Source organism: Oryzias latipes, chromosome 17 (assembly GCF_053564925.1).
Source record: "Oryzias latipes strain Hd-rR chromosome 17, Olatipes_Hd-rR_3.1".
In the NCBI taxonomy this organism is placed as follows: domain Eukaryota; kingdom Metazoa; phylum Chordata; class Actinopteri; order Beloniformes; family Adrianichthyidae; genus Oryzias; species Oryzias latipes.
This window is the reverse complement of record NC_136253.1, coordinates 35,303,937-35,326,589: the sequence shown is the minus strand read 5'-3', so window position 1 is coordinate 35,326,589 and position 22,653 is coordinate 35,303,937. Positions and strand designations below refer to the sequence as shown.

The following is a 22,653-nucleotide window of genomic DNA, read 5'->3' as shown; positions in this document are numbered from 1 at the left end:
TGCGTCCGTGGTTAATGCAGCGGCTGAGCAGCGGTCGGCCCCCCGGTCTGTCTTTTTAACCGGGCCCCTCTAGAGCCGGACGCTGCTGCAGGTTCTGCAGGTTTTCTAGTGGAGGGGAGGGACATGCAGCCTTAAAAAGGGAAGTGTTGCAATCGCACAGGTTCCGCCTGCAGATGGAAGCTTCACTTGCCCCCCCCCCCCCCCCCCCCCTCCACAGACTCGGCAACAACAGCCCCCCCCGGTCAGACATGGCCTGTTGATGCATGAGGCGGTGCAGGACAGGTGGCGTCTGCTCCGTCTCTGATGGTTTGTAATCTGCAGCAGATGAAGGTTCCGGCGAGGACAGCCGGGCTTTGACGTCCCTCACGGGTTTCGGCGCCGTGCAGAATGCGGCGTTGCATTAGCAGCCTCGCCTCCTGGTTTTTTCCCTCTCTAATGTGATCAAAGTGGAGCTTTTCTTTCCGGCTCGCTGCTTCTGATTGTTGTTGGATGAATGTGACCCGGACCGCATTCATCCCTAAACTAGCCCGAAGCAGCGCCGTGGCGTGGAGCTTTCAGAGCAAACGGCTGAGCAAAGGTTACTGCAGAAAAAATGCTTTTTATAAAAAAAACTTCCGTTTGTTTCACATCACCAAATTTAAACTGTTCGTGGGGGAAAAAAGATCAGGCCGGCCTCAAAATTGAAGATGTTTTTCTTTCATTTTGTTTCTTCTTATCGTCAGTTTTAAAACTGAAACTTCAGTTTTTAGAAATGACAAAACACTTTTTAATCTCAGTTTATTTCAAATAAATAGTCATAATGTCAAAGTTGCTGCTTTTAGTCTTAAAAACGATTACGTTAGTTACATCACACGTTTAAAATGTTCATTATAGTTTTTTCTTTAGCTCCCAAAAGCTAAAATAAATGACTAAACTTTTGAATTTAAAAGTCTTTCTTTAAAGTTTTACAGATCCTTTTTATTTTTCTGCTGTTTGACTCATTCTATTTTATTTGCTTTTCACAATAAAAGCCTGATGCCTTCTGTTGAATTAAGAGTGGATTTTAATTTGATAAATCCTGTTCTTCTGACTTCCATGGCAGCTTCAGACTAACAAATATTATGGGATGAAGAGTTCCACTGATGGATTTGTTCAGATTGTCGATCAGTGAAATACTATTCTGTCTCTCATGAAGTCTGCTAATGTGTAAACATTTCTATGTGTTCATGCGTGTGTGCATGATCGTGGATGGAGTACCACACCAGGACTACGGCGTTCCCGTTCCCGCCGCCGTCTCCTGGACCAGAGTGTATTGGATTCTCCTTTGGGATGTGCCGCTAAAAATAGCCACTGATGCGTGTTCTGATAGGAGCCTGAGTCCTGAGACAAGCCGCCTCTCCACTCTAACGTGTCACTCAACGCACCGTGCATGTTGTGCACTTTGGTTTTGTTTGTGCGTGTGGTGTAGTGTGTGTGTGGACGTACATGCTGATGGATGTAAAGGCTGGACGTCGCGCGGGTTCTGCCAGAAGGAAGAGTTTTTGTCAAAAGAAGAAAACCTGCAATATTTGGTTAGAACAACATCAGAGGTTAGCCTAAAACAGCGACCCCTGGGCCACGGGCCGGCACCGGTCCATGGGTCATTTGTTACCGGGCCGCCCAGAAAGATTAAATAACTTGCATTACTTCCGTTTTAATTATTTCGGAATGTGAAAGATGTTTTATTTTGAAAAACTGCTCCATTCTCTGTTCTAGCCGTCTGTCACTCTAGACCAGCTAGCAAAATGAGTAGAAAACAAACGTCTTGGGAGCGTTTATCTGCCAAAGGGAAAACGCCGCGCCAGGAGACAGAAGAGGAGCCTTCCACTTCCAAAAAAGAAAGCTACATTTAACAGACACCATGAGTGTGGGAAGGGGAGAGGAGGATGACACCTGTGCCATGTACTTTGTCATCCGTGTCTAAGTTAAATCTCAGGATTTGTTTTGTCAGGTTTTTGGTCCTCCGTCACCGTGGCGATGCTGTAGCAATCATCCGCCTACGTCTTAAAGACCGGTCCGTGAAAAGCTCTGTGTGACGTCATACCCGTCTGTGGCGTTGAAAAGTTTGGGGACCGCTGGCCTAGACGTTCTGGTGGGGGTTATTGCGTGATGCACCTGTAGGTCAGACTGTGTGTGCGTGCACGTGTGCAAGTGTGCGTGGGTGTGTGAAGGGTTGTAAAAGGAGACATACGCCCCGCTGTTGGGGCTTTTCTGACATGATGGGCCTGTCCTACTCTGGGGTCAAGCTCATTGACAGTAAGTGAGAACTGGACTGAGTGACCCCTCCCCCTTTGGGTTCCAAACAGGAAGTGGCTCCAAAAAGCCAAAATCCCGTAGACTTCTACAGAGAAATTAACAGCTGTTAGTCATTCTGTTGGTCAGAAGAACAGTTCAGGATCTGACATCTTCTTGATTATCCCTCCTTTTTTTTGTTATTTAAGTTATAAACGGACGTCAAAGGCCTCAATAAAAGTAGGTGGAGCCTGCTGGCCCCCACATCCACGCCCCCACCACAGATTTCCTGTTGCCTGCTTTCAAGTGGTAGGGGTTTTGGCCCTCCGTCAAGCTCACTCCTGATTGGCCGGAGTGGTTGCCACAGAAACTTAAACTCAGAGTGGGCCGGACCAATCACCGCTCACGTACGTCATCCAACTCTAACAAATCGGCGCCCGGATCGTGAAAAAATGCTGACTGAATTGACTTTATTTGGTCGTAGCCGAAACCGTTTTCTATAGGCCCGTACACACCGGGACGAATATTCGCCAGGCGTTATTCGCCAGCGTTTTTCGCCACGTTTTTTGTGTTCACACCCAGGCGATTTTCGCTGACGATGAGTGGAGTGAACATGCAATTTCATTCCCTGACATTAGATGGCGCTTAATGTAAAACAGAAATACTCCTGTACACAAGGTGGCGCTGCGCAACTTTACGCTTCTTAAAGTCGCTTTTCACTCAGAAGAAGAGAGCAAGTATTTACACGCTTGTCCGAATAATACACAGAAAACATGAATATTTCAAGCACCAGTAGCTCCAACTGGTGCTTGGTTCGGGGATATTTTAGAATGTCCGTCATTATTTCTTCGCTGCAGTGTAGACGCTTCTTGGCGTCTATCTTCTTCGCTTGTATGTGTGCTCAGCAACGCAGTTTTGTGTTTGAGCGCCCCCAAGTTGTGTTTTACTGTAACTTCAGAAGCTCCAGACACGTGTGCAAAAGCGCCATTCTCCTTGGTCGAATAGATTTGGACGTGTCAAAAAAAAAAACGAACCCGAGTCGTTTTTTTTTTGACGCTTTAACGCGTGGCGTTTTTTCGCGTCGGTGTGCACACTCTCGTTGGTGCCCTTTGTTTAGTCACGAGGTGTTAAACGTCGGCGAAAATCGCCGGCGAAATTCGTCCCGGTGTGAACAGGCCTTAAGGATGACGTTACCCTCACTCGGTCCAGTTCCCTGATGGTCTGGTTGTAGGTGGTTCTGTTCTGGTCCTCCAGCTGCGTTCACGGATTTTGTGTCAAACGTGTAGAGAAGTCCGACTGAATGGAAGCAGGTGAACCGTGAGCGGTTGTGTTCGGCAGAAGGTTTCTGGACGGTCTGGAAAGGCTTCCAAACCTTTACGGGCGAGTTCACAGCTAAAACTGTAAAGTGATGGCTGTGGGGCAGCTGTGAAAGGTTAGTTGGTGGTTTGATTCCCAGCTCAGAGAAACGGTCCAAAAATCTGGTCTGGGCTTTTTGCAAAGAATGTTAATGAAGTTGTTATGTAACTCTCTACAAATTTGGTAACTGATTGACTTCTTACTGAGGACTTTAGAAGTCGACATTAGAAAAGCTTTGACTCAACATCAATGTTCTCTGCTGTGAAATTCTTTTTACAGGATTTTAGGAGCACAACACATTTATTTAATCTTCTCAAACACTTTTGCGTGGTGTTTTTAAGTGGCACCTTCACCTTTATTGGCTCCGCCTCTCTTTGAACCTGATAGGATTTTATGAAGCCCCCCCCCCCCCCCCCCCCACATGAACTTTTAAGATCTTAAATATGAATTTAATGGGATTAAAAGGTAAAAACAAGATGCTGGAAAAATAACCCGCAGACTGCACCGAACGGGCTTCTTTGAGAAAGCTGGAATCATCTAAGAATAAAATAAGAAAAATGTCAAGAGAAACCAGGAAGTGGCCTGGATCTTTAAAAAGACTCTGTGGTCAGAATCCAGATCCGGTCTCTGAAGACGACCGCTCGCCGACAGACCTGCCGCCGCTGAACAAAACGTCAATAAGGAAGATCTGTTCAACCTCAAACGCAGGAACATGTCTTTAAATGAAATACAGCTTTTAATTATGGAGAGATCTCCTCTCTTTCATGTGAGCCCTCGTCTGATTCTCTGACCTTTAGCTGCGCAGATGTCTTGTGTAATGCGCACATTCAGCAGATATAACCCTCTGCCAGCTGCAAAAGAGCAAACTGGTTTGAGGGATTTTTGCCCTTTACCAAACGCTGTTTTATTCCCTAAAAAAACTGTTGGCTTTTGTGTAAAATATTCCATCAACAAAAACAATCAACTCCTGTTTTTTTCTTTGTGTTTTTCTAGTTTGTCCAAGCAAGGACATCCGTAACAATGTGACCAACCTGCAGACGCTGGAGAACTGCACGGTGATCGAAGGTCACCTGAAGATCCTGCTCATGTTCAAGACCAAGCCTGAGAATTTCAGAGGCATCAGTTTCCCCAAACTCAGAGTGGTCACGGACTATCTGCTGCTCTTTCGAGTTTACGGGCTGGAGAGCCTGAGCGACCTCTTCCCCAACCTGACGGTCATCAGAGGGAACAACCTGTTCTTCAACTACGCTCTGGTGGTCTTTGAGATGCTGCAGCTGAGGGAGTTGGGTCTCCACAGCCTGATGAACATCACCAGAGGAGCGGTGAGAATCGAGAAGAACCCAGATCTCTGCTACCTCTCCACTCTGGACTGGTCCAAGATCCTCGACACGGTGGAGGACAACTACATCGTGGCCAATAAGAACGACCGGGAGTGCGGCGACGTCTGTCCGGGGGTGCCCAGGGGGGAGACGCTGTGTCCGACCACCACCCTCAACGGGCATTTCAGTGAACGCTGCTGGACTCAAAAGTTCTGTCAAAAAAGTAAGTTCCTTTTTCCTTTAGTCGTGTTCTGAAGTTGGCCTGATCTTTGGGAGAACTGGACTCTCCGTCCATGAACCAGAACTTCCCAAGAACCAACATTTAAAGGTGTGAAGACATAAAGGTAACTCACCTGGAAGTTTGGGAGATGGGGTGTAGCAAATTCTTCTAACAAGGAGTCCGTTCTTATCATCAGTTGTGGTTGATGATCAGATCAAGTCAGTTATTGGTTACCCCTGATGTTTAATGGAGAAGCTTTTCTATCTTCTGCTCTGTGATGCAGAAAAATAAAAACAGCTTTTGAGGTTAAAGTAACAAAGTTCCTTATTTAAACATCATCCACTTACCGTAGTACATTCTTTGTTTCCTTCAGGTAACCTGGTGGTTTAATCAGTTAAAAACAGTGTTTTGGTGTTTTTAATGTCTTCTTGTGGCTTTTTTCTGAATATGGAGGACATTTATAAAGAAAAATAAGCTCAAAACTTGGTTATCTCTTTATTCAAATCGTTGTGGATCTGCAGCAGTTGGAAAAAGATCGTATTTGTGACGTAGAAATAAGCTGGGCGGGGCCACAGTCTCCCTGCTCCGCCCCTTTCTGATCCTCCACCTGCAGACAAATGGATCCATGAACGCAGGGCTCCAGACTAACTTTTTTCACTAGGAGCACAGTGGCCCCTAACTGAAAATTTTAGGGGCACAACCAGAAAATTTAGGGGCGCATCCCGTAAATCAACATTCTAACCAAATCTACTAATTTCCACTGTATTACTAATAAGTGCTTTAATAATAGATGCAGAAATTACAATGTGCCGTTTCAAATTCAGTGTCACATTTTATTCTGCACCTTTGAAGACGCAACAAGAAGGTAAACTGACAGCAGCATCGCTGTCATGACAGAACAAATAGTAAACAAAATACCATACATTTATAATTTAAAAAAAGGTTTAATAACAAAGTAATTACCGTAGTAACCTTTCGGTCATTTCACAGTTACAAACAATACTTAAATGTATGTAAACATTAGGGGATGGAAATTTATCTTGGTGACACCAAATCGGTGCAGCCAAGATGCACAATAAGCGTGTTTGAGATCACCCAGGTGAACTCAACGCTGCGCAGATCACCTGGTGTCAGACATATATTTTTGTTTTTGCTCCAACATCAACTGTCAATCATCACAAATATCGCAAGAAAGGGGCGGAGCAAGGGGCAAACCTACCCGGACACAGCTGGAAACTGAACTGACTGAAAGCTGCCCTACAGACTACAAAACAATGCATTATGGGACATGTGTCCTGATGGTTTTTGTAGTTGAGTGATTAAATAAAATAATTTAAAATACCAATTCATTAAAAAAGGCCACATACATCACAAAACATTAAAATAATCATAAAATATATAATAACACAGATCACACTAAGGGGGAGAGGAATATTAAAACTAAATTGAATGTTATGGACAACTCCATCTTCCTGTCCTCCTTCAGTCTTGCTGCAGATTCGCCTTCGGCCCAGAGAAAAGTTCAGCACGGACTGCATGTATTTAGAAAAGCACGAGCGAATAAATACGTTCTAAAGGAAAGTAAGGAACTCCTTCATGTGGTCCGGAGAGGGGGCGGTCAGGTTCCCTGCTTTCAAACCCTGTCATTGTCACACCCCCAAGAGTCGTATACCCCACTGTGATTGGTTGGTCAGCTCCGTGCACGACGATGAAAAAGTGTCATTCATACAAACTGGCGTGCTGCAGTAACATTAAACTTTCATATTAAGGCGGGGACCGCAAAATATCATCTTGGGGGCCGCAAATAGCCTGCGGGCCGCGAGTTTGAGACCCCTGCTGTACACTCTGGCACTGGTACACTAGCCGCAGGTCGGAAGAATGAATCAATAGTTCACTTACCCATAGTTCAGACGCACATATCAGGTTGTGATGATATTTGTCTCCGTTTCCATCCCACAGAGCGTGCTCGATTATCTCTAGGCCCCTCCCCCTCCACGCATTTTAGCCACTCACAGTGGCTTTCCCTATTCTTCTCACACGCAGTGGCCGCCTCACAGACAGGCATCACACGAGTGTGTGCTGGCGTTTCATGAGTATGTGCGCGAGTGTGTGTGTGTCTGCCTGCGTGCGTGTGCGCTCGAGTCTCATTGATTATTTCATTGATCATTGACGTGCCCCTTCCACGTTTAATGTATAAAAAAATACGTAGGGTGGGGGAGGGAAATTTACTGGTCGCACATGTGCGAATGGATGTAAAATTCAGTTGCACACTCTCAAATTTTGGTCGCAAAATGCGACCAATTGGTCGCAGTCTGGAGCCCTGGAACGTCTTTGTTTTCCTGGTCTGAGCTGGAATCCGGATCAGAACTGGACTGGTGGATGGATCTGATGTGGATCACCACTGTTTACACTGCTAATGCTAGTTTGGGTGTGTGAGGGGCTGTAAGCTAGTGGGAGACCGTATAAACTAAAAGCTCTCACAGTGAGAGGGAAGGGGCCGGGGTTGCTTTTCACCAACGGTCAGGCAAACTTCTAATGAACTTCTGCTGCTCTGCAGAAACTATGTCTTAGAAAACGTCACAGGTTTTTGGTATTTTGGCTTAAAACGGCATCATCATAATGAAAAGATTTTGAAGATTCAAGAAGAATTCAATTCAAGATTCAAAATCTTGACTCTTGAATGAGAAGACGACTGGAAACTCTTTGGAAACGGATCAGAAGCTGATCGATCAGAACTTTCACGCCTGAGCTCTGCAGTTCACTGAAACTTCAAGTCTTGGTTCTGGTCACACTGCAGACAAACTCCTGTTGTTGGTAGAACGCTGGGATCATAAGATGATTCCCCGGAGAACCCGGAGGCCGCGGCGAGGAAAGCAGTGGGATCCTGTCAGGAACGTCTCCTCTGTACAGAGCCGTCCACTCTTTACCGTAACACTGATGTATAGGAGGATGATTGATCCATCAGCAAACGTGTGGTTTAGAGTCTACGACGGATATGAAAACACAAAGGAACACAACAAACATCAGAAAAAGTCGCTCATTTTTAGGTTTTGTCTGTTATTTTTTTTAGAAAGGTAAAATATGAGCTTTGATCCGTTTTATAAAACGCAGCCCAATAACAGAAACAGATCCGTTTTTCAATGTGTTTCTCAACAATTAGTGATTCACGTTGAAGCTTTGATCAAAACAAAATCTCAGCCAGGCTGTAAACCAAAATCCCCCACAGCAGCCCCAGATATTTGGGGCTAATTAACCCGATTTGTGTTGCCGGTCTTTATTTGTTTTGACAGCTTCAGCTGGACAGTCAGGAATTTTCCAGGCCTGGAAAATGTCCAGGAAGGGTGAGGACATGTGAAACACGGATCTTCTTTGCCTCGGGCTGGACAATAGGAGGAAAACTCAATGTGCAATATTAGTGACGTGTGATACAAAAAACAATCAATACATCGTTTCTATTTCAATGCAACAGTTTTATTTAGACACAAGTCAACCTAACTTAAATTATGCTCCAAGTGACCCGCGTCTACATAGGGGGGCGGGGCATCTAACAGAAAAGGGCTCCATTCGATTGGTCAAACGCCTCTATTTGATCCTTCGAATACTTCAAGCTGCCATGAGATCGTTTTACCACGCGCGTAAACATTCAAGTAACCATCTATCCCAGTCCGTGCCATCTTTTGTGACATCGCACAGCCTGACACTGCGAGGATGATAAATGTCTCATTTGTTGCTCGAGCCCAGTTCAGCTTCCGGAAGCTTCAGTCTCTGGTTTTGGTTGGTTCGGTCCTTGCTGAGAGGGAAATGTGAAAACGATGTCACGTGCTGTCGTTCCTTCAGAAAGATCTGGTGCAACACGTCTCAGTTTGGTGAAGGAAGAGTCCCTGTTTGCTCTGGTGACTGACTTTAACCGAGAAACCAAGTAATATGAAAGCAGAGCATCGCACTGAGAAGAAACTCTGGTCTGTTCTCCAGCTCAGGCTCTCATGATGAGCCAAGGACAAATGCCACAGAAGAGACGTTCTGTGTTTACTCCGCAGGTTATTGTGAACCCTCCGTGACCTGCTGTGGTGTTTGATTCAGTGACGTTTGCACTTTCCCGGTGCCGTCTCTCTGAACTCCATCTCTGGAGTCCAGCAGACCAGAGCAGAAGCTCCTGAAGTGGGGAATCAGTTTGTGACGGTGAATCGAGGCTGAGCTGCAACCATGGGCAGGAATGCTGCTCCGCCATGTGGGCCTGTGGCTTTTGCCTCTCTCCAGAGCATGAAAGACCTGTTAAGCACCAGCTTTACCCACAGGACAGGGTGCAAAGCATTCTGGGTCCTCATCTGCTGTGTGAAGGTGTGGCAGTAAGCTGCTCTTTCCAAACTTTTTTTAGAAGATGGTGAATGAGGTCATGAGGGTTCACATGGAGGGACCAGGGAGAACGGCATGCTCTGAAGGGATCTTCAGTTACGTATTTTTACCCTTTTTTGAATTTTCTTGACTGAAATGACAACAAACAACTTTAGACGGTTACATTTTACGTTCAGTCTAACAAAAACAACTTTATAAAAACCTGTAAATAAGAGACGTATTATCCTTTCATGGGGAATTACATCTGCCTGTAAACCCTATTGATCAGCGGGACTCGAACGTCTATGCTAACTCCTGGATCACGCTGGTCTTAGTCGGGAGGCGCAGGAGGGCTTGTGCGCTAAAAATCGCGCCGTCCCTGCACACTTCTCCATTTTGACCCAGCTGAAAAGAAGCATCAACTGGCAGTGGTGGGGACAAAATGGCATTCTGTGGTTAGAGAAAATGCTAAAGGCAGAGCAAACGCACAGCGGCGGTGCACCCAAATGCTACACCAGCAGATGTTTGTCAGTGGAGGGGTTTGGGTAAAATCCTCAGACTGGGATTGCTGGCATTTATTTAGTCTAAACATGTTTTGATTCACACCTGCTCAAGAACACATATAATTTCTTTTTAACATTCTTTTAAAGTTCTGCTCAGTTCTACGTGTGGTGGAGGGTTCAGTGAAGGTCAAACCTTCAATGTTTGTACATCATGGGCAGTAAAGCTCGGCTCTGATCCGGTTTTGAGAGGAAGACGCGTTTCTGAGCCCAGCTCCGTCTTTTAGCTCCATGCGTGGGAACGCATGCTGAACATGCTCATCAGAGTTCTGGATTCTGATAAACTGTGACTTCAGTGTTTTCACAGAACAGTTGATGCTAAGTTACGATGGAGGAACATCGCTGCACCTGACATATTTAAAACAGCCTCGCAGTTCCCTTTAGGCTCGTCCGGTCACCCCCGTTGGCGTCATGAAAATGGAACGATATGAGACAAACTCGCCATGTGCCATATTAATAATCAATATTGCGATGACGATATAACTTGCGATACATGAAATAATAGCAAAACAACATTGAAATTTCAATTTCAATGCAACAGATTAATTTAAATAAGAGTTGAGCCTTGTCTACATAGGAGGCCAACATCTAATATAACCCTTGTGCTTTCTTGTGGGGTCAAAATGACCCCATCCTTCCATTGAGGTGTTCTCCCTACCATGACAAAGGTGGATAAAGGTGGAAAGATTTCATGTAATCCATGGACACCAGTGAAGATCACAAATCATTGAAGAAAAAAGGTTCAGAGCACTGTCTAGTGGGTCTAGATGACCCATCTCCAAATGTTAAAGTGCCTAGGATAGAACAAGGGTTACAAGGGCTCCATCCCATTGGTCAAATGCATTAATGGATTTATCCAATTTGTTAAATACTTCCAGCTGCCGTAAGATTGTTTTAGCACATTTAAGGTTACAATTTATCGAAAATGTCGCCGTCTTTTGTGATATGCACATTGCACGGCTTGATATCTCGCTAACGATAAATTAGCGATTTATTGTGCAGGCCTGGAACGTACCATTGTCATGCGTGTGGTAAGCGTTTCATGCAGTATTCGTAAAACCACACATTCGTTCAGGTGTGGGTACTGGCTCCTTACTGAACGTGCGCAAATGCTGCACACTCGCGGTGTGCACGTAATCCCATGTGCACTAATGGATCATCATGTGTTTTCATCCATTAGAGCACATGGCACATCCACAGGATGTCCACACAACTACACTCCAATTGTCTAGTTTGACCTACAGTACCGTCCTTACATGTTGTATAAAACTACGACCACAACAGGAATGTGACACCTCCCTGGACAAGCAGGGACGGGCTTCTTCTTCTCCTTTTTCTTTTGCTACTGTTTGCTAGCGGACGTCAGCCACCTACAGTTGGAAGAGGCTTGGTGTTGATTGTCAAAGTGGTGAAAATCTGGTGAAATGTGACTCCACGCTTCTTCTTCCTCAGCTCCATTCCGATATATGAAAGACTTGGTGCATATAATTCTGGCTGGGTACTCACCGGAATTATTAATCCCCCTCGTCATCAATTTTCTAACGATTGGCACTTCCGTAAATTAAAAAGGACGCCATCCATACGTCACATCTGAGTCCCTGATTGGTCAAAATTTGACCTGGTTTAACTTTCAATGCGCGTTTTGTATTAGAGCCTGAAAAACGTTTTTAAAAATGTTCGTAGCTGAAACGCAAATATGTACTGTACGCGTGAACACGTGTTGCCAAGGGCGGTGTGGACGTAGATTCAGTGTTCACCGTGACCTGTCTCTCGCAGAATAATGGAAGAAATGTGCACATCATCATTTCCACTCTACGGTTCACTGATCTACGACCGTGATATTTTGTGGGGGTCACCTGCTTGTCCTGTACAGGTTTGACCATTTTTCCCGTGTCCGCCTGTAAGGGCAGTTCAGATGGCGCCTATCTGCTGCAGACCTTTCCTGGAGTCCACAGCGAACCAGGGTCTCGGTCACAGTCGGGTCGTTTTTTACTGCAGATTAATTCAAAGGAATCTTAATTATGTTTCCTCTGCTGAAGTAGAGACGCATACATCTCCTTGGACGGGGCTGCAGTTCAACACAGTCCTATAGGGTCTCTTAGCAGACGCCTTGACCTTTGTTACCGTAGGTACTTCCAGCCGTTCTGCTGGCTGGAGTCCTCCTGAGGTCATGCATGCTCTCAAAGCTGCAGCATTGCAATAGATGGGCCGTATGGCGTGATTAGTCTCTGCCAGACCTCCTCTAGATATGGAGAGTCCAGATTTACCCCCAGGCCCACGCCGCTTGTTCCCCCGCCAATGTCAAGTTGGACTTGTCAGGCTAAGCGTGTTGCTTTGAAACTCAGGCGGACAATAAATCACACGGGGACATAACCTCTGCGCCTGTGCAGACAGCGGACGCTCGTTATTTAGTCTTGCTGCTAGGAAACCAGAGTAACATTGTGTTGTAATCGTGGACATGAACACATCAGCCATTCATCTGGGCTATATCGGAAAGAAAAGCAAAGTGTTGGGGTCGGAGGAAGGGTCCCGCCTGAGCGGATCTACTTCTTTGACATTGCAGTGGCGTCCTCAGGGTCGGTGCCTCTGCAAACCTTCGTCATCCTCCCACCAAAAGCAGTAGTAAAGTTCATGGGACGTCCTTCCCGATTGTTTCCCGTCTTTGTCGTCTGCTTCCCCTCTGAAGTTATGAATGGACACCAAATCCTCCACACGCAGACCAAAATACTCGCGCGCGACCTGAAGGTCATCGAGGAAGGAAGGATGGAGGATGGATGGATGGAAGCTAATGAGGTCAATCTGAGAAAATCTTTTAGCATTTGTCAGTTGAAGGAAAGACTAAAAAAGAGGCTGTGCTGTCTGTTTTAGAACAGTCTGAATTAAACATTTACACTAATGTTGGTCATCTGGTTTTTCTAACAGTAGAGGTTTGCTGTGATGACCCGCCTGCTTGGAGGCCGGGTCTCTTCTGACCGCAAATGGGGGGGGGGGCGGGAGAATTGGGTGATTGTAAGACCGGGGTCACAACACTATTCTGTGAAGTCACACCTTCATACTAAGGATGCAGTGGTCCGCTTCCCCACGTTTCTGTTCAAACCTTGGTGTTTTACCAAACAACAACATTTCTTAAATTGGCTAATTAACAACTAACTATGCAGAAAACCCTTTCAGGTGGCTCAGACTAAGCCTGGGGTGAAGTTATGAGGATAAACATCAAATCCTTGACACTACGTAAACATACCGGTATGCAAAGGGATGCATGGATGGTTTGGTTTAAACCCATCCCTAGTTGGTAGATGCTATAAATCCTTCAATCCATTGTTTTCCTGTTTCTCTTTATTCTAGTATCTTCCTCCATTTTTGTCCCTTAACTCCCTCTACAATCTTTTATCTATTTCAACCATCCAACTATTCAAATGTTCAGTTTTTTCCAGCTGTGACTTTTGGTCCTTTAAATTCTTGAACTTTTCCAGATATTCCAGGATTTCTGAAATACATGCGGAATCCTTGGTGCAGAAGCTCGCTGGTTCGATACCCGACTCTGGCATTTTTCATAAACATATCTTTTTTATTAATGTGCTGTTTTCACTTTATTTGTGGTTAACTTTGATCATTTCTTTATGTATTTTTTTAAATTATTCCCCTTCAAGTTTCATTTTCATTCAGCGGTATAACATTCAAGGCTGCATTTTCTTCTGGAAGCAGCTCCTTCTAGTTCATACTGTGTGCATGCATTACATTTGTTTACTTTAACCTGTTTTTAAGGATCGGTTTGTTCATTTGGTTTATCTGTTCTAATAATTTTTACTAAAACTTACCATAGTGTCTTTTCCGTTTTCCCATATTAACGTTTACATTCTTCCATCTTTGCGTTTGGCATGAACGGTCTTCAGGGACACACGTGAGCTGGAGTTTGAGCATTTCAAGACGATCACTGATCTGTTTTTGGGCAGATTCCCTGAAAAAGCAGCTCAGCTGTAGCCGCTGTTTGTCGTTCCCGTGGCAACGCTTTAAACGCACACCAGTGAAGTGTAAAGCGCTCTCGCCCTGCTATGTACACTTCTGGTTAAGCAGAAAGAAAAACATTAACTTTTTTACTTGTGTTTAGAGACACGTTGAAGCTGGAGAAAGCGCCGTCGCCGTTCACCACACGACCTTTTTAGAAGCTTCGTTTGCGGCAGAAAACAGGAGGCCAGACAAGATCCGACAAACGTGAACAAGTCGTAGAAATATGCCTCCCTTTCCACAGCGTTGACCCGACTCGGGGTTCATGGCGCACACACACACAGACGAGGGTTTTTTCCTGAGCTGCACCCTGCAAACCCGCCACGCTCCGCCTCTGGAGCCTTTCCCATGGAATCCCAGACATTTCTGGCATCCGCTGAAGCCGGGCCGATGGCGTTTCTTCCCCAGAGCTCTCACTGCAGCCATCGTGGCCGCTCGCCTTCAAACAGCGTTCCTCTTTTTCCCTCCTGACCAAACCAACACAACTTCCTGTTGTTGGTTGACATGTTTTCTCTGTCGGAAACGGTTTCTCTGGTGAAATGTTTGCGTTTTTACACGTTTTTTCAGTGTTGAAAAACAGGAAACTGCTGTTTTTATAAGAGCCCAGCAAACGGGCTGACTTCAGGCTGAAGGCTGCGATAAATGAAAAGTAGAGGTTTGTTTCTGCAGCAGAAAGCCGAGGCGGTGAAGCCGCGCAGCTCAACTCCAGCTTTTCCTGTGTTTGACCAACAGCTGTAAGTTCGCCACTGCTAAATAATTGAACGCGCTTATCTGTGGCGAGGCTGTTTGTTTTCTTTGTTTTTGTCTGAGCAGATGGTCATGAACTGCGCTCTCCATAAATCAATGACGTGCTTATGGCAGCAGAGACGGTTTCCCTCTGACTAATGAAATGATCCCCAAACTACAGTCTGAATGGATTTCTTCACAAGAAACGAATGTTGCTGTAAGCTGCTTTATGTCCTCATTCAGGTCCAAACGGACAAAGAGGCTCGTGGTTCTCCTGACGCTAAAGGGGTTCTGTCATTGTTTTCTTGTGGCTGTCGTGTTTTCAGCTCTGTGTGTTTCTTTGCTAAGGAGATTAAGAGCCTCACTTAAATGTGAAACAGGACAAACAGTTCTGCGGTTTCATTAACGACACCCATATTGTATTGTCGGCCACCGGGGTAGGGGCTGTGGGAGGAAATGAAGATTCACGGCTGCGGCGTGCGTCATTTGCCTGTCAAACCAGGCGCTGTAATTGCCCCTCAATAAGAGCCCGCGTTTATCATTTCTATTCCGGTCACGGTAAACTGGATATCCGTCCTCACAGTGACGACGGCAAAAACAAAAAGTGTTTTTCCATGTTGTTGATGTGTTTTCTGTCCATTAACGGAGGCCGGAGCGGGTTAATGAAAGTGTTTACGCCTCCTGCTTTTACTCATTTTGGCCAAAGCCTCCCGCTGCCGTGCCGCTTACCGAGAAAAAACCAGATAAATGAAGTCACGTCCACACAACAAGCGTGTGGACGTGTGTGTTTAAAGCACCGTCTGCAGCTGACGATGCTCCCGGCAGAACCTTCACTGGGAACCTTTCTAGAGACTTTATCTCACCCGTTTAGTTTTAGAATCCCAGCAACTGAGGCCCCGCCCACCTTTAATCTGCAGTTAAATGTATTTACTGCTGTAAAGTCATTTGCAATGAACAAAAACATAATTTTCCTGTTGAAAAGAAGCTTGAAGATGCAGCTCCAGCAGCAGCTCCAGCAGCAGCTCCAGCAGCAGCTCCTGCAGCAGCAGCCCTGCTTCAAGTTAAATGTTTAACCAGCTAATCGCTTTTGGACAAGTTCATGTGTAGTTCACGGAAACGGATGACGTGGTCAACTGGGTGTCTTTATGTGACGTGGATTCATGCAAGTTTCACTTCTCAAACGTTGTCCATACATGCATGACAAAATGCAAAAGGAGCTCCGGTCTGTTTGTTCTGGTCTTCTGCTCCCAAGCGACCTGTTGACCTCTAGGGGCACAGATCCTCAGACTTCACTGCTTTCACTGCTGTTTTTTTTTCTGCCTCCAGTCTTGTTTTTTTTAGTCAAATCTTAGTTTAAATTGTCAGAAAACCTTTTCTTGTGCTTAGAGGTTTTTCTGGACCTTCAGCAGAAAGCCGTCTTCAGAAGAACCGAAGCGCTCCCCTTGTCATGGCGGTGGAATTTTAATGACCACGCAGAATGTCCTTGTTTGGCATCGTCCGCCGTCCAGTGGGATCTGAACGCAAAAAGTCCTGAATCTGCCGTTGTTTTCTGAAAAGCAGAGCAGGAAAACCCTCTAAACGCCGATTATGGACGACTGTGGTTAATGAACCGTGCAAAACCTTCCCCTCCCACTCAGAAATATGTCGTCCCCATATTTACCGGACTCAAACGTCGACAAAAACGCCACCAAATCCGAGCTTGGGGTGCAGTAAATGTGCTGCACAGCAGAAGAGACTGGCTGTAAAGTATGTGAACCCCTCTGTGCAGGTCTTGTTCCTTACTTTTACGGGCCGGTGCTGTCGTGACGGATGTGGTCGCTCCTGTCCGCTTTGGGCCTCAGAGTCTGAAGGGGTCTTTGTGCAGCCCTGCCCCCTTGTCCATGTGAACCCCTCAGCAATGAAATCAAGAGCCAGGCTCGGTCTGGACCTGAGCGGGGAGACCGGGGCCGGTGGGTCCTCCGGCCGTGGAGGTTCACCGGCCCTGTTCGCACCCACTGGACGTCCTGTCGTCACGCTTCAAGGATCTTCAGAAAAAACCTAAGTATAACTGCAGTTTGTAAAGATTTAGTTCATAAAAGAGTAAAAAAAAAGCTCCATCTGACCCTGCACACATCCAGGGATGTGGTGGTGTGATGGTCCACAGCAGAGATGGGCAATCAACGAATTCTAAACGTTGACAGAAGGGCCAGACCAGCAGCAGATGCATGGAGTGTTTTGGTGGTCCACCTTTAAAAGAGAAAGAAAAAACAGAACATCTGGATGAAAACCTGCTTTCTTTTGGATTGACCATTAATATATATTCATGTATATGTGTATTAAAACTGAAGATTTGGGAGTTTTTTTTTCTTTTGTTCTCCAATTGCACCAATGGGTTAATGTTCCTTTGGGTAAAACGTGAATTGGAGAAATGCTACGTTGGAGCTTTTGGAATGACGGGAAACATGACTGTCCAACTCAGAAAACACACACGACCGTCAGGAAAACAGCAATCTGAATGCAGAATGACTCTCTGCTCCTAAACAAAGGTCAGTGGATGTGCACCATCTATGGGGAGACACCAGAATGAAATCAAACGTTGGGATTTTCCGTATAATTCATTCCAGTTTGGCGGGCCAAAGCTTTTTCGGGCTGCATGTGGCCCCCGGGCTGTAGTTTGCCCATCCTCGGTCTACAGGTTCCAGCCTCATCACCTTCCATCTTAACAGATGTGTGGCTGCTGGACTCTGGATCTTCTTCGTTGAAAAGTTTCAAAGATCTTAAGTCCAGATGCCGTGACTCAACTTGAAGACGTCACCAGGACGAATGAGAACCTTGACCGACATTTGGTTGGGTTGAAAAGCCCCAAATGTCCTCTGTAGAGACCAGAGCGAGTTCATTCAGGAGGATGCAGGGGCTGGGAGATGTTCAGGTTTAGAAATGACCTCTATACATTTGCATTGCTGTAGTCTGGAAGACAAAAATGATAAATGTTAGCTTCAAAATTGAACAGAAATCTATTTTTGTTTGGAAAAGTCAATCAGTTTCTTTTATTTCTTGTGTGAATGTGGAGTTTATTAAGAGAACATTGATCCCTCTCTCTTAAGGGACATTTTTTGTATTTCTGTACATTTGCATGTTTCAATGAAGGAGTTTCCTTCAAACGTTTGGTTTGGCTCCAGTTTCTGACGGCGTTCATCGTTGACATAAAGTCCTTTGGGATTCTTGAAGAGGATTCTGTTCAGAGTCCAGAGGCAGTAATGTTCCCAAACCAGTAAACATGACTAAATCCGTTCAACTGTAATGATTTTGGGGTCAAAATAAAGCTTTATTGCATTTAAAATCCCATTCTGATCATTTTCTGATCTATTTCCCAAAAATTTGAAAAAATGAAATACTCAGACATTTTAATCTTCATTTTCTTCAGGAAAAAATCTACAAGAATACGTTAAAAACACCCAAAACACCGTTTTGATTGGAGTCGGTCTTTGAAGCGACGACTTTTTTTTATTGGATTCGTTAAATATATAAAACCTCAGAGATGGAAAAACTGGTGGATTTCTGCAGGAACTCCAAGCGTCAGCTCCAAAAATGTTCTTCAACCTGTATTTACTCATGTTTGAAGCTCTGACTGCCACATTTCATCTTCAGTGAACCAAAAGCAAACACTGCTTTAGTAACAAGATCCGGATTCAAGAAGTGAAGAAGGAAATGGATGAAAATTCATTTTTGCTTCACTAAATTACAAAACGGAACTGTTCTTCTCAAACTTTTGCTCGTGTCTGAAGTTCTGATCCAAAGTCGCTCTGATGATCCGACTGAGTCCGGCGTTTCTTTGTGGGCGTTTCCAAACGCCACTGACCCAAACACAAAAAGGAGGGACACTGGGACTACTTTCCTGTAAATGTTCAGCCTTTAAGGGTTTTGTTGAGCGGCTTCAGAGGCCGCGGTGGTCTTTGGCGTTTCCTCAGGATCGGTCTTCTTCCTCTCAGGAGGACGGCCTCTTGTTCAACCCGTTTCTGCACAAACCTGTGAAAAGCTGCTGACTTGCATGAGCGAGGAGGTGGTGGAGGAGGAGAAGCTGCTGGTTCTGGAGGAGCCAAAGGGTTAATCTCTTCCTTGGAAATGGGAGAGGCGGCTTTGAATGGCGGGCTCCAACAACAGAGCGAGGCATTGGCTGAGGCTGAGGGAGGATCTGCTGCAGGAGCTGTGCTGAGACATGGATCCGGATCCGGAGTCACCGGGGAAACGGCGGCGTTTTGTTCTTTCCACTGCCACAGAGCTTTGTAAACAGCACAGAACGGCTTACTGACAAGAGCCAAAAGAGGCGGTTGGAGTTTGTCAGGACTTGAACATTTTGTCTTCTTGTGGAGAAAGACGGCCGATGTAGAGGAGCGGTGGTTATGTCACCGTTTTGGCAGAAATGCTCCCTGCAGTCTCACGTTGCTTCTGCCCTTCCTGATCTCCTTCCTTTCACGCTCACCTCAGAAAGAGCAGCAGCGCCGTGGCGTTCGCCTGATTGATTACTACATGACGGGAAGCTCACTTTCACCTCCCGCTCCTCCACGCTGACGCTGTTATCTCCTGAAACCCAGCAGATCTTCACCTGAACCTGTTTACAACCATTACCACTCATTAAACCCCACGCTGGCTTTAATCCAGCCGTCATGGAGGATAATCCTTCCTGAGTCGGCTGCGTTTACTCCTCTGAACTCCTCCATTCATCCAACCTTCATGTTCCCTCGTTTAAACGGACCCCACCGAGACGACCCCGAAGCATCAAAGTCTGATCAAAAACGCTGTTTTTAACGTCTTCATGTGGCCTTCTTCTGATGATGGACACGCAGAAAGAAAATTAAACTTAAATTGCATAAATTCTTTAAATTTGCATAGTCAAAAGGTACGTGTGTAACATTTGAGTGTGTGGACAGGCCCCGCCCCTTTTAGATTTGTTATACATCTAAACCTGACAGTAGTGACTGAACTTCCAGCAACTTGTTGCTTTAGGATTTGTGGTGCAAAAAACTACGTTGGGCGGGGCCATAAGCTTCCTGCTCCGCTCAAAGAGAGAGCTCTCAGCAACACGGAGGGTAAGGGGGGCGGGGTTGCTCTGCGCCAACAGTCCTGCCCTAAATTCAGAGGTGAATTTCTAAAGACCTCCTGCTGCTCTGCAGAAACTATGTCCTAGAAGACGACAGACCTTCCTGTTCTTACATTCTTACAGCAGCTGATCGGAGCGGGACCGGCTTTTCCCCGTCATGTGACGTTATTTCCTTCTGCTTTCAACAAAAGGAATTCACTTGATTTAATAAAATGAATTGACAGTCAGTAAAAGTTCACGTGTGTGATGTCCAGGAAACCCATCAGTCCCTCCTGGACCTTCATGAACCGTCGTTCCTGGTTTTATCCAGTTCTGTTCCTCTGAACCTCAAACCCAGAACCGGGTCCAGTGTTTCCCCTTGGTAATGCGTCCCGTCCTGAACCCGGTTTTGGGTTTGTCCCGTCTCACAGAGCCATCTGTCGGCCCTTTGTGCTCCAGCTTTGGACCAGCTGTCCGTGTTCATTTAGTTAATTGGTGAATATTTGTCATTTCAATAGAAGTTTATTTCTGAGTGACCTCCTCCTGCGGCCTTCTGGTTCATCTGCTCCTCCCTAACGGCTCCTCCCTGTTCCTCCTGCAGTGTGCCCGGTTCAGTGCAAACACGGGGCGTGCACCGACGGCGGGCAGTGCTGCCACGATCAGTGCCTGGGGGGCTGCCTCAAGCCCAACTCCACCAGCGACTGCGTGGCCTGCCGGGGGCTCCAGCACGAGGGGAGGTGCGTGGAGCAGTGCCCCAAGAAGTTTGTCGTCTACAAGGGCTGGCGCTGCGTCTCCTCGGACTTCTGCCAGGAGCTGCACCACCGATGCAGGCGGGAGAAGGAGCGCTCCAAGAGCGCCGAGTGTCACGAGTACGTCATCCACAACGGGGCCTGCATCCCCGAGTGTCCCTCCGGCTACACCACCGTCAACTCCTCAGCGTAAGTGGGCTCTCCCGCCGCTCTGATGGTCTGCAGCACAGAGGTTTACGTAAACGGGAGGACGCTCCAGCGCATCCAGAACCCGCTGGACGCGTCCAGGACGTCAGAGGAGATGGGGGATAAAAATAGAAGTTGGGTTTGCACTCAAGAACTTTAGAGAACAGTAGAAACACGGTTTGCTCCTAAATCACAGCCTCGGATCTTTCTGGGTCTCCGTCACACGGAGCATCAGAGCCGATGGGCTGCTGCGTGTTCTAGGTCAGAACGCCGTGTTCCACAGCCACGGTGTGCCGTGGCCTCGTTGACGGGTCCTGGCAGCACGGCTGGATCGGCTGGGGCTTCTGTTCAACACATTGGTCCAGGCAGACGAGCGGCGTGCAGACGAGCGGCGTGCAGACGAGCGGCGTGCAGACGAGCGGCGTGCAGATCCTGCTGCTGTGTTTACGCCGGTCTAACCTTCACTAATCCTCACGGGATTTTCCAGGCCCTTAATCTGCTGCAGGGTCCAGTGCTGCGCTCACGTCCTCCAGAGCGCCAGAGGTTCAGTCAACTCAGCCTCCTCTAAAACGACAGCTCCTCAGGCTCCTGGAGGCTCCTGGTGCTGCTCCTCCACAGACAGACCAGTGCTTCTGTGGCTTGATTTGATTTGAAATGCTTTATTTCAAGCAATCAAATCACGAATAATGCACAAACAGTACAATCAGCAGCTATACATTCATACAGAGACGCATCAAACTTTGGATAATTAGACATTAAATCAAAGATTTGAAAGGGAGAGGAAGGAAGTGAATTTATGTAATCCCACCCTGTTCTACCGTAAACATTTACACGATTTATCAGAATCCGGTTCATAACTTTTAACAGACAGAATTAGGAAAGTATCAATAAATCACAAGAAGAAGATGAATTACTTAATAATTAGATAAAAATAGACATAACTCTATCTTATAAATCAACGTGGCAGATCAGTTATCTGAAATAAGTACAGATTATTTTTATTAGAAAAATCACGACTATTATTAAAAATAAATCTATATCAGAAAAAACAGACAGAACACTGTTTCAGAAATCCTTATAGCATTTGCAAATCAAGTATCAAAAGTTAAAAATGTGCAAATTATTTTTCATCAGAAAGAAATGATGAATCGATTTTTGAATATAATTACAGATCAATCACTTTAACCACCTTCAATAATTGATTAGGCAATTGTATATGCATAAAGGTCCATATTCTGAGGCTAAAGCGCTTTCAGTCTGCTGGACCTTCATCCTCCCTCTGGTCCTCCTCATCCCCCCCCCCCACCCCCACCCCCATTGGCTTTAAGCTAAGCTCTGGAAATGAAAGCCCCCTCAGGATAAGCAGAGCGCCTCCAAGTTATGAGTGTCAGGACTGAACACCAAAGAGGGCAAAGGTCAGGAAAGTTCAGTTTTATTTTCTGGGTTTACAGGTGAAGCCTGAGGTTTAGTCTGACCTTCATATTTTTCAAAGGGCTTTTTTGGCTTGGGGGGGGGCTCTTAATGCTCAGCCAAAGACTTTTGTGTAAGGAAAAGCACATTTTGTCCACAGAGGTGATTCTAAAGCTTTGACTGTGATAAACTGTTCTATAAACTGCAAACCACAAGAAGACGCTCCTCTCCTCCCCCTGCAGGCTCAACTGCAGCCCCTGTGCAGGCCTGTGTCCTAAGGTGTGCATCGGTCTGAAGACGGTGGACTCGGTCACGGCCGCCCAGGCGTTGAGGGGCTGCACCATCCTCAACGGGAGTCTGGTCATAAACCTGCGGGGAGGAAGTGAGTATCTGCTTTGCAGGACATGCAGGAGATGAAAACCTCCCAACGTCAATTGATGCTCAGAGGAAGCAGGATGTTTTCCGCAGCGAGCAGACGTCCCTC

At 46.1% G+C, this 22,653-nt stretch overlaps 1 protein-coding gene and 1 long non-coding RNA gene across 6 annotated transcripts in view; one reads left to right on the top strand and one right to left on the bottom strand.

Annotated features, from left to right (window-relative positions):
- Nucleotides 1–22,653, top strand: part of insra (insulin receptor a) — a 42,732-nt gene that overhangs the window by 8,692 nt on the left and 11,387 nt on the right. For all 3 annotated transcript variants that reach the window (XM_078934979.1, XM_004079529.3, XM_078934978.1), the window contains 3 exons: nucleotides 4,600–5,148; nucleotides 20,426–20,762; nucleotides 22,412–22,551. In XM_078934979.1, the coding sequence (XP_078791105.1) occupies nucleotides 4,692–5,148; nucleotides 20,426–20,762; nucleotides 22,412–22,551 (934 nt within the window). In that variant the 5' untranslated portion in view covers nucleotides 4,600–4,691. The remainder of the gene's footprint in view (nucleotides 1–4,599; nucleotides 5,149–20,425; nucleotides 20,763–22,411; nucleotides 22,552–22,653) is intronic.
- On the bottom strand, nucleotides 13,699–17,701 carry LOC105356293 (uncharacterized). Of its 3 annotated transcripts, none has more exons than XR_013650654.1 (4): nucleotides 17,550–17,701; nucleotides 16,871–16,994; nucleotides 16,551–16,792; nucleotides 13,699–16,317 (listed from the first exon to the last, which is right to left on the bottom strand). It is a non-coding gene; the product is annotated as an uncharacterized LOC105356293 (long non-coding RNA). The 3 variants fall into 3 exon arrangements; XR_013650653.1 differs by having other exon boundaries at nucleotides 17,459–17,594; XR_013650652.1 differs by lacking the exon at nucleotides 17,550–17,701 and having other exon boundaries at nucleotides 16,871–17,083.